The 16,284-nt window shown below is 43.5% G+C and overlaps 1 protein-coding gene across 2 annotated transcripts in view; it reads right to left on the reverse strand.

Moving 5' to 3' along the window:
- Nucleotides 1-14,417, reverse strand: part of LOC134065995 (zinc finger CCHC domain-containing protein 2-like) — a 50,596-nt gene extending 36,179 nt beyond the window's left edge. For both annotated transcript variants that reach the window (XM_062521153.1, XM_062521152.1), the window contains exons 1-3: nt 13,462-14,417; nt 8,171-8,282; nt 7,587-7,657 (exon numbers count right to left, since the gene is read on the reverse strand). In XM_062521153.1, coding sequence (XP_062377137.1) covers nt 7,587-7,657; nt 8,171-8,282; nt 13,462-14,238 — 960 coding nt within the window. In that variant the 5' untranslated portion in view covers nt 14,239-14,417. The remainder of the gene's footprint in view (nt 1-7,586; nt 7,658-8,170; nt 8,283-13,461) is intronic.
- Between the last annotated feature and the right edge of the window lie 1,867 nt (nt 14,418-16,284).

The following is a 16,284-nucleotide window of genomic DNA, read 5'->3' on the forward strand; positions in this document are numbered from 1 at the left end:
TTTGTGACTGACACACACACACACACACAAACACACTTCACTCTGCACCCTCACACTTGGGCATACGAGGCTGTGTCCCTGCAATAAAAGGTCTGTGTGAGTAGCCTAAGTTAGCCTACGCTTAAACAAACACAAAATCGCTCATTAAAATCACTATTCTTGACGTGCCACATATAAACAAACAGGGGGAAGTGGTTTGTAGCGTGCAGGCTTTGTAGTTGAGCGCTTCTAAACTCTCAAAAGACCTAGGGAAAACGCTGAATACTGTCTGACTTTTTGGAACAGCATGTGTGTGTTCATAGAGCATCTGCCACACACAGACACACATCACACACAAGCTCATCCAAACTTATTGATTGGCAGGTCAGTCATTTCTGATATATCGGCTAAATCATTTTTACGTTCATTTGGCTAAAGTGCTCTGCTAAACCACTTTAGCGCTGCACTTAAGAACGTATACATGTGAGCGCGTACCTCTTAACAGCGAACTGGCAGAGCAGGTCGATGGAAGCCTAGTCAGCCTTACACCTTCCTTGGTGAGTTGGCGTGTGTGCCAGTTTGGTGGCTTAGCGGAGGTGCCAGGAATTGCCAGCCAAGTGTGTTTTATTCGCTCGCGAGGCTCAATCGGGCGAACGTCTCCACTTACACGCCAGGCCGTGCTGCCAGGCCCAGAATCAGACCCGTAATTTGGGCCCAGATTTGCCTCGTGTGTAATAACAGGCGAGTGCAGTGGGAGTGCTAGCGGAGCAGAACGAGGCCAGACGGAATATCGAGGGCTGAGAACCAAAGGGGCGTACAGTAAGTGACATTTTGGTCAAAATTGAGTTATATATATCACCTGAAAGCTCTTGATGAGCTCTCTTAGCTGACACAATTGTAGAAGTAAAATATTTCTAAACATATAGTTATTGAACAAAAACCAAAAGGTCTTTAACTGTGAACATATAGAAGCAGTTAGATTTGTTTTGGCTCTCCTGTAAAGTTGGTGAAATGTCACTTACGCCCCTTTGGTTCACAGCGCTCGATATGCTGGGACAAGAAGGGGTACTACACATGACCTCATTCTACGCATGCATCCTGACAGCTGAGGACTGGATGACTACACTAATGTCCTGTGCATTAGCCGTATTGTGCATAAGCCGCAGGACAGTGTTTTATGCAAGTTACCATATTAATATATTAACCATATTAATAGCATATTAACTGCCTCTGTAAGTATTAACCTCATAAGCAAAGAAAATTAGCAAAATCAATGTATAAGCCGTGGTTAATAGTTGGGAAATTACGGCAATAACTAAAAACATGGCTTAGCTATTTTAAATTTGAGCCCTTGTCATGACGTTTAACTAACTAGTGTTTCTAAAATGAGCCTTCTTTGGCCACCTAGTAAGTCCAGCACTGGTAAGTTTAGCAAGTTTAGCTACAGAAAAAAAACAAAACAAAACTAAAAACACAATGAAACGGACATTGGAAACACACACAGACACAGACACACACAGACACAAACACACACACACACACACACATGCACGCACACACACACACACACACACACACACACACACACACACACACACACCCACACACACACACCCACACGCACACGCACACACACACACGCACACACACACACAGACCCCGCCACACCCACACACACACACACACACACACACACACACAGTGGGCTATTGATCAGAAGTACCCAGGATGTTCTGACCATGTACTGGAAGGGCAAATAAGGCAGTTCCATGATATTAGAGTCAAGCCAACACGACCTTGCTGTGCCACTGAACTATCAACTTTTAAAAACAACTCAGCCAATCAATTAATTAACCAATCAATGAATTGATTACTCCAATAAGTGATATGCTCATATGATTACATGGCAAATTACATATTGTCATTATGCTGACTTACTACAAATTACAACAAATATGCCCTACAACAATGGCCTGATGATATCGGATATGCAGGCTTTAGCCTGTAATCTGAATGAATGTATTCTGGTCAACTGGAGCACACACTCAAGCCAGACCATCAATGAGGATATCCCCGTTGGATATGCCATATTTCACTCAATAATTCAATCATTCTTGAGCAATGTCTTATGACTTGGCTGACTCCCATGCAGTGGCCTCCTCCACCACAACTCGCATACGTCATGCCAATTTAGGCATATAATGGCCCATCAGTGTGTGATGATACAGACGGACAAGCCCGTGAGTCATCTAATCACTTGGATTTAAGCCACCAGGAATACTCACAAGCCACTTACACACACACACACACACAAAGAGAAAGAGAGACAGAGAGAGAGAGAGAGAGAGACCGAGAGATACAAAGAGAAAAGAGAGACAGAGAGAAACATAGAGAGATACAGAGAGAGAAGAGAGGAGAGAAAGAGAGATAGATAGATAGAGAGAGAGACAGAGAGATACAGAGAGAGACAAGAGAAAAGAGAGAGAAGAGAGAAAGAGAGAGAGACATTTTACAACTTGGGCCACTAAAGAGATTCAATACCAGAGGGGGAAATCCCAGACCGACCTGTGAAGCCTGAACAAAAAATATGTTGCCAAGGTTGCCACCCTAACAGAGTGTCAAGGAGTTCATACAGTATGTTCATAAAGGCACAGCAGCTTCATCACCAGAGAGGGAACAAAGCGAAGGAGCTCAGATCTCTACAGCACCTGAGTGTTCTCACGTTAATGATAAAGATGCGATGCCTACATGCTTCCACCAGGGCAATGTCCTTGTCCTGAGCCCTCCACATACACTATATGCCAAACCCATGTGACTTCCTACATGACATTAAACAGCACATCTCCGTATGGTTCTCTACATCAGTGGTTCTTAACTGGTTTCGCCAAGGGACCCACAATTCCCTATGGTTACTAGGTCGCGACCCACTTTTTAAAATATATAAAGAACATATTTTATTTCTCAAAATATATTACAATCGACAAAATACAAACATTTAGATTTACAAAACAAACATTTCAACATTTAGATCCATTTAAATTTGACATCACACTGTAACTGGATGTGAACACAGCAAATAACACGAGGGGCCTATAGGCCAGGTGTACAATGAAAAGACCAGAGAACAATGTGCAAATTAGACCTATATGCGTTTTAGGAGCATTAATGAGAGAACTGGATATGTTTTTTTAGATCTGATCAGAGACTCGAGCCCCGTTCTCGCATTCACTGGTAGCCTACCTTGAAAAACAGAGACTTTTCCCTTCGTTTGTGCCGTGTAGCCTACACACAAACGGCGGTTTCGCCTCTGAATTCTTTCTGAAAACTCCGACAAAAGTGGAGATTCGTGGACTCGTTTCGCGTATGAATGTGAACTGAGAAAAACTAAGTAGGCTACTTGCATCTGCGCAAAAAGTGTGGCCAATGTTTGCATTTTCATTTGGCTTTGGTGATCATGGATGCATTCCGAGTAGCAGTTGCAAAATATAATCTAATGTTGGTGCCAACCCTTTTCGTTTTTTTTGCATTGGCAAATACAGTTGAAATGAAACAAGGAAGTGATTCGTTGATGTTATTGATATTTTCGAGATTCTGATTAGCTAACGTCGGCTCAAACTTCTTGTTACACCACTAAGATTTGGCATGCTCTTGGCGGCATGAACACGGGTGTCAACGAAAACTTCTCTGAAAACTGACAAGTGTGCACGATGTTAAATGTTAAAATGTTGAAAACGGAGGGGAGGAAATATTCGTTTATCAACTTGTAGCCTAGTCCATGGTAGCATATCTCCGTGGCTGGGGTCAACCTTAAGTGGTTGCATGAAAAAATATACATAGCCTATATTTTTTACAACATCCCTTCGCGACCTACCCAGGACAAGTGGGTCGCGACCCACCAGTTAAGAAACACTGCTCTACATGACATTAAAGAACACATTTCTATATGGTTCTCTATGTGACATCAAACTACACGTTTCTATATGGTTCTCTATGTGATATCAAACTACACGTTTCTATATGGCTGCTACACCTTTAAAACTGCAGCAGTCACAGGCAAAATACACTCACACACAAACTCTGCTGTGATCTGCGGGGTCAGGAGGTCAGTGACACACTATGCACTACAGAAGACTACTGGACACACTACACACTACAGAAGACTACTGGACACACTACACACTACAGAAGACTACTGGACACACTACACACTACAGAAGACTACTGGACACACTACACACTACAGAAGACTACGCACTACAGAAGACTACTGGACACACTACACACTACAGAAGACTACTGGACACACTACAGAAGACTACTGGACACACTACACACTACAGAAGACTACTGGACACACTACACACTACAGAAGACTACTGGACACACTACACACTACAGAAGACTACTGGACACACTACATAACACACTTCATAAGACTACACAATCCACACACTTCATAAGACTACACAATCCACACACTTCACAAGACAACACAATCCACACACTACATGAGACTACTGGGCAACACAATCCACACATTTAAATGGGGGGGGGGGGGGGTGGTAAGGGTCTGGATTTAGTGTTCTGTGGGGGGGTTGGGGGGTTAGGGTTTGGATTTAGCATTATGCAAAGTCATACCATTCAGCGGCTGTTGGATAAGGGTGCTGACTGAGGCATCATGGGATAGCATAGAGCAGAGTGTGACTCAGCATGATTACGTAGACTGTGTGTGTGTGTGTGTGTGTGTGTGTGGGGGGGGGGGGGGTTACAGGACGGAGAAGGGGGGAGAGATCAAGGTCCCAAGCTCAACACACTAATTTTGCCGCTGGTTAGTTCTTGCTTGTGCTTCCATTAGACCTCCAGTGATAACACACCACCAGGCCTCCAGCGATATCACACCAGGCCTCGGTAGGGCTACAGTCCCCACTGATGAGTGTGTGTCTTGCCTTGCACAAGAAATGACCGCACTGGACTGAAGACATGAACTATCTGAATTATAATTTCCTATGAATCTTCATATCCAGCACATTAAAAATGTTTGTGCTGTAGCGTTGTAGTCCTAGCGCTTAAAGCACAATATTGATTAAAAAAGTTAGCCTGTGCTTTCATTGCTTCAAAACAAAACTGCTCAAAACTGCTCAACGCCTCTTCTCCTCCTGAACCAACGCTTCTTTTCCGACTGAAACGGCTCACTATTCCTGAACCAACGCTTCTTCTCTACTGAAACTGCTCACTATTCCTGAACCAATGAACCAACGCTTCTTTTCCGACTGAAACTGCTCACTGTTCCTGAACCAACGCTTCTTCTCTACTGAAACTGCTCACTATTCCTGAACCAATGAACCAACGCTTCTTTTCCGACTGAAACTGCTCACTGTTCCTGAACCAACGCTTCTTCTCTACTGAAACTGCTCACTATTCCTGAACCAATGAACCAACGCTTCTTTTCCGACTGAAACTGCTCACTATTCCTGAACCAACGCTTCTTCTCTACTGAAACTGCTCACTATTCCTGAACCAACGCTTCTTCTCCTACTGAAACGGAAGTGGCAGTGGCAAGAGGAGAATCAAAAAAGGAAAAGCAGAAAAAACAGTAAGCCAGAAAGAAAGAAAACTATTTCCATCATGAAGCTGATGGCTACTGAGTGAATAGCCTCTAAGAGAGTGGAGAGAAAAGACGAAGCTGATGGCTACTGAGTGAATAGCCTCTAAGAGAGTGAATAGAAGATGAAGCTGATGGCTACTGAGTGAATAGACTCTAAGAGATGGAGCTGATGGCTACTGAGTGAATAGAAGATGAAGCTGATGGCTACTGAGTGAATAGCCTCTAAGAGAGTGGAGAGAGAAGATGGAGCTGATGGCTACTGAGTGAATAGCCTCTAAGAGAGTGGAGAGAGAAGATGGAGCTGATGGCTACTGAGTGAATAGCCTCTAAGAGAGCGGAGAGAGAAGATGGGGGGCTGAGCGGAGGACAGCTTGGCCACACACACGTCGATGCTCCACTGCAGGGGCGACCCGACCCCGCAAGCCAGCTTAAGAGCCACTCAAAGGCTTAAACGACGCCGCACATGATGCGGAGGGAAGAACCTGGGTGACGTCTACGTGAAGCGTCCTGCTCAGCATGATGGGATCTCTGCGATTAGGTCCCCGACCCCTCGGCAGGTCAGTCAGCGGGTCCCATGATTCCGTCACCTCAGCAAGACCATTCTGTGCAGCTCCGTCCCAGCAGGGGAATCCCAACCAACAGCACAAACTGCTGAAAAACCAGCATGCGTCGACAAACACACATCCTGCTTTAAATGTGTCACAGAAGACCACAGGCATTTAACAAGCTATCCCCCAACACACACACACACACACACACACACTCCATACCATTAGAATAATCCCACTAGATTCTAAGTCTATCAGCATGTTGCACGTGCGTGCAGACTGACTACTCAGGAACAGGAAGTCAGCCAGTTAGCTGGTTATGCTGTATGGCACACAACCCCTCCAACCCCTCGCACTCCACACTCCTGCTTCCCAGCATCCGAGTATCATTGTGGTCAACACAAGTTGCACTAATCTAGTTAGCCTGTTCTTGACAACCTCACCAACCACCTGGTAACTCAGTCCAACAGTCACAGCATGTGTCACCCTGTGTTTATCCTTCGTCACTCACACACGCACATGCACACACGCGCACGCACGCACGCACGCGCGCACACACACACACACACACACACACACACACACACACACACACACAGAGCCTATGTGTCACCCTATGTTTATCCCTAGTTATTCTCACACACACACACACACACAGGGTATGTGTTACCCTGTGTTTATCCCTCGTCACACACACAATACTGGCACCCGTCCCATCAACAATACAGGCCGCTCTGAGGAGACAATGTGGAGTGTGCAAGGTTTGGCCATCTAGACATTTTCAGCCATCTGACAACCCCCCCCCCCCCCCCCCCCATCCCCACCATAGCCCCCCCCCCCCCCCCCATCCCCACTATAGCCCCCCCCCCCCACCCCCCCAAACATTTTTGCTGTTCCACTTCCTGTGGAAGCCCTGAGCAGTCTTCAGCATCTCCTTGGAAACAGTTCTCTATTGGACACACAGAGTGCCGCAACACAGGATATGAGCCGCAGGAAGCGGGGCTACCTCAGGACCCAAAGGGTCAAATGCTACGACAGGAACCAATCAGCAAACGGCAAGCCATAAGTTTCCAGCCTGAGCTGAGCGCCATGTTTAAAATGCAGTGGCTCAGGAGGTAGAGGAGTCATCCAGTAACTGGGAGGTTGCTGGTTCAAGCCCCAACTCCTCCTGACCCTGTCGAACTGTCCTTGAGCAAGGCACTTAACCTCAGTGCTCCCAATGAGCAGGTTGGCGCCTTGCATTGGTGTGTGAATGTGTGAATGTGAGGCATGATAATGTAAAGCGCTTTGGGTGCTCACAGAAGCTGATAAAAGCGCTACATAAATGCAGTCCAAAATAACAGCTACACGTCCTATAAGTGTAGAAGTGTTCTCTTCTCTGTGTACACCAGACATTGACATCCATTAGATATCTTTCCACTGCATCCTGAGCATTAGTAAGAAAGACCTCTTACCTCAAAACTGTATTCCCTGTCAGACCTGGTCCGTGAGATGCCTTTCAGGACGATTTTCTCTATATGAACAGCTGCAGAGATAGAGGCAGTAGTCACACATAATACACTGGAACACGCCGCTGACTACAGTATAATCTTTCAGATATGACATCAGACATGGCATAGAGTTGAGATGCTACTAATTGAGATAAAATGCACACATGGCAGAGACTCATAACAATAGAGTAATGCATACTGTAGGCTAGATGTTACCATGCACTACTTGTAAATAATAACATTCAGAACTGTTTGTTTTGAGATCAACAGCATACATTTTTCAGTTAAAGTTTGATGCTTGTGGAAAGTAGGGCTGTGCAATTAATGAAATCGATTTTAGTTATGACTTAGAACAATCATGGAAAACACGATATAAAAATATTTTTTGCTGAATTCTGTTTTACAACAATGATTCCAAAACCACTGAATAATCGTGTTCGATAATCGCCACAATGATCATTTTTGACATAATCGAGCCGCCCTATTCGAAAGTCATGCTTGCTTAAGAGAAACCTTCAGTACAAAACAGCTCAGCTTTCAACTCTCACCTTTCCTCTGTGTTCTTCTGGGGGGGGACTGGGGGGTTAAGAGCGCCTGGCCCCTTTCAGTGCCGTCAGCCTCTGTGACGGGGGAGACACACTCGGACCTTAGTGTATTGTTCTGGGGAGAAACAATCAGTCAAAACGTTAGAAAAACGTTCAGAAAAAAACAACAAAAAAACGTTAACACGTCAGCGAAAAGAGAGCGATGGAGAAGTAAGTAGATAAATAAATAAATAAATAGGAATGGAAGTCACAGACACAGCAGCAGGAGTAGTCCGCGTGGGTGGCCCCTTCCTAGATGCCAGCCTGAGTGACAAATACACTTGTGGCTTCCTGGACTTGCTTTTTTGAGTCCAGTGGAAAGGCAATATAACTTGACGGGGACCCATTCATACCCTCTCCATGCTCTCTTTAGCAAAAAAGGATTAGTCTAGTATTTTATTCCAACTTATGGAAACAGTGATGTTTGAGTACATCCGCAAGCTTTTTAGAGCCTCCACTGTTTTTTTCTGATTGAATTTGACATTGACCGGACGTCTGTTGCAAAATGGATGCTAATTCACTATGAGTTAACTTAATATATCTGGACCAGAGAGGGCATTTCTCTTTCAGACGAGCCGCTCTGGAAATAACACACGCCAGGATACCAATTGGCCCCTCTGTTCTCCTGCAGGCTGTCCCTACTGCGCTCTGGAAACAACACACGCCAGGATACCAATTGGCCCCTCTGTTCTCCTGCAGGCTGTCCCTACTGTGCTCTGGAAACAACACACGCCAGGATACCAATTGGCCCCTCTGTTCTCCTGCAGGCTGTCCCTACTGTGCTCTGGGCCCACCGCTGATTTCAGCCTACTCCTCATTAACTCCACGAGCTGCCAGAGACAGCGCGGCTCTCCTAATGGAGCACTAGGCGTCACAAGGCTACAGAAGTCGGCCCTGTCCGCAGGCACGGACCCGTGCTTATCTTGCTGCACATCTGCTCGTAAACTTAATACCCATCCACACAGAGTAACTCGCACATCTGAACGTAAAATTAATACCCATTTGCACAGAGTAACTCACACATCAGACACGTAAAATTAATACCCATCCACATAGAGTAACTCACTACTCCAATCTGTCATTACACGAAACATTACCCGTTTCGAACAGGCCATAGCCGTCCAGCATGGGCCTCAATTGCTATTCATTCATAGTTCTTTCAGACACACACACACACACACAGTGAGAGAGGATTTTCACACATCCAATAATGGAAGGGTGACTGCCAGAAACGTGTCATGTTCTATAAGAGTGCGCCATGCGTGTTTTGGCAGGATAGGATTCCTGCATGGCCGCAGTAGTCAGAGCCTTACGCAATGAACCAGCAACTGCTGGGGGTGGAGGGTGGGGGGGGGGGGGGGTGGGGGGGGGGGGGGCGGTAATCTAATTCTCAGGGATGGGGTTGTGTGTCAGTCGGTAACCTTGCTGCGTGGCCTTTCATGTTTTATGAGACAGGGTATTTGCAGCGTGGCAAAGGTACTGCTGAAAGAACCTGCTGCCAGTGGCTCCCTAGTCTGCCCTTCACCTGTCTACACACACACACACACACACACACACACACACACACAGTCAATCTGTAGTGTGTGGCCAAAAAGCTTGTCTTTTCTTCTCACCAGTGGACGTCTGACATTTAATGTCTGACATTTCCAATCCAGAATCTACAGCCCTTGGCAAGGTTCACTAGCTCACAGTCTGGTCAAGAGCCAAACGGAAGATAATGATTCAAAATGCACCGAATAAATATCTTGTTTGGCTGTCAGCTGGTGAGTCAGGGTGAAAGGGGAAGTCTCAAAGGGGAAATAAAAATGTCACTAGAAATAAATACAGTACACTTTCCACTGTTAAAAAGTCACTAGGTTTAAATAAAGTATACTTATGTGAGATCCCAAACCTCAAAACTGCATAACGAGGTGCTGCGCAAGGCGACGGATATTCACTCATATAAAGAAACCAAAATAGTGCAGTTGTCAGTGTAATAGTACAGTTTTACAACAAAGACAAAAAAAATATGACGACTTGAAAATAACAGCTGACAATCCGATGGCAATCATTGCAAGGCAAAATCTTCACAGTAACATTCTGATTTTGTCTGTTGTCCGTTCCAATTATTGGAACTTTCCTTCTCACCTTTAACATCTTATTTTGTATAATCCACCACAAGATTTTCACTGAAGGATTAAAGTGTTGGTTTTTTTAGTCCGACATAACAGCTATCAGCTAACATACATACAGGCTAAGTTACAGTAAGCTGCCTATCCTGGCGCTCTTGTGTTGGCACGACCCAAGACTGGCATTCACTTACTGTATCCCGTGGGCCAAAGAGCAGGTGGATTTATGCGAGAAGGACTAGTGGGTTGTTTACCAACCTGTCTCTTAAACAAAGAATAAGCTAACATAACAGTGTCACAAAAGGAAGTCACCACAATTACTCTGTGGGGGTTTACTTTAATGATTTTAAACATAACATCCATAAACTTCAAGTATGTGGTATAGAGAAAGTGCAACACTCAAACAGAGGCAGAGCGATATTATTTAATTTAAACATGCCGCTTTCTGGCTATACACCCTCCAGACCTATAACAAGGGGTTAAATTAAGAACTTGCTCTAAATGTCATGCTATACTGTAACTCGTATGTCATGTTCATTTGTCCGCAACTTCTGCTGATCCATTCTTTATCAAGTTTGTATTTAAACATTATTTAAATTTGTATGCATACATACAACATGTTTATGCATATTGTTTGTACCTAGAAAATTATTTTCATGTGGCTGTGGTTGTTTAAGCGGTGACTCAATGGACACTCTTGTTACTAATTGAAATATTAGTCATGGTACCCAACTGGCTGTTTCCTGATCCAAGCACATTATAAATATGTTGTGCTCTCTATGGCAAAGTTACTCTGATGACGGTCCAACTGACCGAAACATCCGTTTATTAATAAATTGCTTGCACCGTTTTTTCCAGTAACTCTTAAGTTGTTCCTGTGAAAGAGCTGCACTGCTGTATGACCAGGGATGTGGCGGGAAAATACGAGGCGGATAAACTATGAATTCTGTGATCTCGGTGAGGTGGACTGCGCCCTGCGATATCAATTAAAAAAAAAAAAAAAAAAAAGGCATTCAGAACATGTTTGATGATGGTGGAGGTTATTGTCTAATGTTTATATCAATACCAGTGGTATCAAATGGCCCATAGAGTGTTGATGGATGCACATATTGTGAATGTGGATTTGTGAATGTCAAAAGTTGCATTTGGTGAATAAACTCTAATAAGAAGTGGATAAACTCTACTTCTGACATTTCAGAGGTAGATAAAGGGTGTTTACTTGCGTTTAGTCTCCACTACACCCCTGAGCATGATCTGTCAAGGTGTGTAAGCACCTCTTTATCTTCCCAAGATGTTTTGACATTAGCATGCAGAATAGTATTTATTCATTTCATAAGTCTGGCTCTATAGTGACATATTAACTACTGTTGTCACGTTGTGACCTCCCAGTCCTTTTTAAGGAATTTACTTTAGGCTATTGCTATTTCTTTTGGTATGGATAGTGTAACACAACATAAACTACATTTTGGATGGGATTAATGGTAGATAGAAAAATGATAACCATTTTTTGCCAGATTTTTCAGAGAACTACGCCCAGGGAGAAATTCTATTGTGGATCTTTAACTCAAAACATGAGTTGGCAAAAAGCTTGGCTTTTCCCAGCAAATAAAGGAGGTTTACTTTAAGATTTTCCATAAGATATATTCTGTGAGTGTTGTTGTAGCCAAATACAGACACTGTTCCTTCTGTGAAAACACTGATGAATCGTGTCATTCTTTTTGCATGTGAGAAGACCAAAACATTTGTCAATGACCTAATCACTCTTCAAGCAGTTTGATGCTTCTTACTCCTTGATTGAAAAAAATATATATATCTTGTTATAACGAAAACCCTGAAAATTAATCCTTTAAAATATATAGTGAACTTTTTTTGCTTTACAGTCCAAACGTTTCATTCATAAACAAAAATGGCTAAGATTACTGCCGCCTTTCTTTATTTTAGACTTAGACTCGCTTATATAAATCTGTTTTGTTAGAAATGTTAGGCCTGTGCATAGACTCTTCCACAGTTCCTTACAAAATAGCTATAGTAATATAATATCAGAGACACCTTTAAAGGACTTTGGTAATATCTTCAACTCTCTCTGGTAATACAATAATATTTCTGTTGCACTTCTAGTATATATTTCTATGATGACCTGTAATAGCTCTGTAATATCATTACCCAAGTATGTCTCAAAATACTATACCTAAAGACATTACTACAATATTCTTATGGTCATTTTTCGTTAGGGGTCTTTACTACACAAATTATGCTTTCCTATGGCAATGATTCATTAGCATTAATGTGTTTTATGTTTGTGTTATAACATTGTACTGCTGTACTATTGTTGTAATAACTGTACTGCGTGTTGCACTGTGTTGTTTGGGGGAATGAGCTTAGCTACTAAGCTAACCTAGCCGCAATCCAAGTTCATCAACCTCAAACTTGTGTAAGGGAGGCATGGTGACGTTAGCTGGGAAAGAAGTTGAGTTACCAAAGCACGGTGCTCGATGGTTATCACACAGCTAACAACCTAAAGATGCTGCTGCTTAACCAACCAGTACATAACACAAACTAAAACGTTTTTGCATAGATAATCTAGCTGACAGCGATACATGCATAAGATAACCTTATCTTACAGAACTGTAACGATGACATGACTTAGGAAGTCTTTAAGCAATATCACTATGACTTGCAAGACGATAGCTAGTGTAAATGTAAGGTTAACGTTATACAAATATTGTTTACCTGCACAACAATTTGCTAGGTAAACACATAATCTGACAACATTATCTGAATGTAAAGTCACATTAGGTTTGGATGATGAGAGTTACCTAGTTCTCAGTTTAACCATCTACTGTTATACGTTTCGAGTTTCCACAAGTATGACAAAACAAAACCGTGGACACTGGACAGTTTGGCAAAATATCAGGTCAGAGTGATACAACATAGTTTGTATCAGAGGTGAAAGCAACCCAAAAGTTAACCAATATTATCTTGTAACCTCCAACTAGCAAGGTCGGTTTGTGTCAACGCCGAAAAGTTAGCTAGCTAACATTTAGCTATCTGTCAGGCTCAGGTTAAAATCTTGCGAGCAACCATTTGTGCAACTCGTTAATGTATATTAATGTAGCCTTAAATATATATGCTTCTGTCTGTATTTACCTGTGTATTAGTGGACTGTTTATTCTGAAGTTTAGTTTGCTCGTCAATAGCAAGTTCCACTTTTCCCAGTTGCCCGTGGAGCGTCTCCCTCTGGTGAAAAGGGAAGGCTGGGTGTAACGAAGCCATAGTGAAAAGCAATGCCAGTTGCTCTAGGAGTCCGGCCCCTGTGTCCATAGGCGGCCTGCAACCCTGCTCTGTCCGCCCGTAGTCATCCCCATCCTCACACGGAGAATGAAAAGGTAGAAACTGGGGGTCCCTAAAGGAAGAAATAGGAAGGCCATAGTTTTTGTAGCACAAGGCGGGATCCACATGGTTCAAAATGCGAAATAGGATCCCAGCACATTCCCTATTGTCAGATCCCAGGAGAGACAAGTAGACTAGCAGTTTGGACCTCACGACAGGGTCGATCACATTTGACAAAAGCCCCATGTCACTCGGACTGTTCGCTCTTATCTCACAGTCCCGAAGAACGTAGTAATCTTTCTTGGCCAAGTCCTCTAAGCAGGATCCCAAAAAGCGGAGCTCCAGAGGCTGGCACATATGTAGCAATCCATACATGAACTCAATACGCTTCGCAGAGTTTAGGTGTAAGCCAAACCATTCGAACACAGTTTCCTTGGTCAGTCGGAAAGGGTATCCTTCTCCAGAACATTCGCGAGGTCTCTCAAAGGACGACGGAGAGGCAGACCTTGGTATATGTTTGGTTTGCTCTTGCTCGTCCTCGGCCGTATCGTCGCCCTCCTCCGCCGTTCTTATGGGCAGCTTCATTTTAAGCATTATCAGCTCTGGTCGAACGATAAAGACGCGAAAAATTAAGGATCAAAATGCATTGTTTTCCCGCCGTACTCACTGTTAATGATATCAAAAAGGCAAGAACTACCTAAGACAACCGTATTTTTGTAATAGTCACAGTGACACTCGGTAGTATAGCTGAGTAGCTCGCTAAAGAGTTTACCGTTTACTCAACCACTCTACTCTGCCCTGCGATGTCACGTCAATCATTCACTAACTCCTCCCCCATTCCTCTGTCTGAGCTCAGCTGGGTCCTAAACGTCCCTAGCTTTAAACTCACAGAACATCTCCTAACTTTGGCTTGGTCGTAATATTTTTTCCGTCCACGACATCATTGCGTGAATTTGCTGTTTTCACTCATTGAGTAATCTAAATGTCCTGCATCCTACATCATTACAGCCCGTCCCTCTGCTTCATTTCTGACCATATCATATGGACTAAATCCCTGTGTAGGGTAGACTGATCACAGAGATGTCGGCTCTGCTGATCATGACACAACACTGCCCTCGTGCGGCTAAAAACTTTTAGAGAGTGCGAATTTTAAAAGTGAGTAAGGTTTCTCCAAGGCCCGTTTACTGGTTTCTCGCTGGTTTCTCACAATGAAGCAGGTTCAGGTTGTTTTAGCTCCCTCCACAGAGTAAGCGTACAGTCATGTTTCCCTGGATCCCTGGATTAGAGCTCTATTCTCACTCACTCTTCCATAGACAAGTTAATCATACATACACACAAACACACACACACACAGAGAGAGAGAGAGAGAGAGAGAGAGAGAGAGACTTATTGAGAAAATAAGACTGCTGCTATGAGGCTGACTGTGCTTTGTCGATGCTTGTGTTGCATTCCATGTGTGTAGCGACAGGTAGGTGCTTGGTTTATATTGGTTATCTGTGATGGAGACGATTTACATGCATGTTATCCATCATCAGAATGCAAGAAAAATATTTCTTCTGCATACAAACTGTAGCATTGAGGAGTCAAAGCCAATCATCAGACAAAAAACAGGTGAGAAAACTGAACCTCCTTGCTGCAGGATCAGTTACAGACTCAGTGAGCTTGATGGAGGTATGCCCTCTACTGACTTTAAATTGTACTTGGCATGTGGTACCGTAGACAGAGTCACCTGCGATAAATATTTGGCTATTTGGGTCGACAGGCCTGGTCCGATCAGAACTGGTCTGGACATTCTCAGGTCAAAGGTCAAGGCCTGTAATTGAATTCTTTTGGAAGTTTGGCACACACATCTTTCTGGCAAGCAAAGGTTTTAAATGCAGTTGTTCACTCAATTTCAAAGAAAATACACGTCCAAGTCATTTAATACTGACGCCATCAGCACAGTGATTGGTTGTGTTCAAAGCTGTGTCCACTATCCTGCTCTGTCCGTCATTTTGTAAAGCCCGCCCTGGAACGATGAGCGGTTGGGACTGTGTTCCCTGCAGTGGTGTTGGAGAGAATAAACAATAATCCTCAGATATCACATGGTGCCACATGTTTTTTCATTCCTCTATCTGTAGACGATCTTTTCAACATGACGTTCTGCTTCAGCCTTAAGTATTTTTTTCCGGCAAATTTCGTCATCTGCACAATCCCTTGGGTCATCACTGATCTATAAAAAATATTAAAGGTATTCTTTATAGGTCAGTGGGGGTCATGCTGCACCAAACTTGTGCACTTTCAGATGTGTGTGCATTGCTACACGTGAAAGCAGGTTGTTTTTAAGCAGCAGCCCACAGCTGTAGCTCACGTTGTGCAAACAGTCATCTCTCCCAGCTCATGTTGGCACAACATATCTATTCAAATGACATGTGTCTCCATCAAACAAAAAATGACTTGAGCTTCATTTATTCACACCAATGACTTGTATATCAGACAGAAATGTTTGGAAAATCAGCAGGCAAGGTATGGACAACACTGTTATGCAACACGTCCACATATCTATGAATGCACTTATCAATGCTACTTTACAAATCATTTCCATCGAGAGTACGTAAATCGTCATGACTGACTTCAAACTTCAATTCTTAATTCTCACTT

This window comes from Sardina pilchardus, chromosome 19, assembly GCF_963854185.1.
Source record: "Sardina pilchardus chromosome 19, fSarPil1.1, whole genome shotgun sequence".
Lineage (NCBI taxonomy): Eukaryota > Metazoa > Chordata > Actinopteri > Clupeiformes > Clupeidae > Sardina > Sardina pilchardus.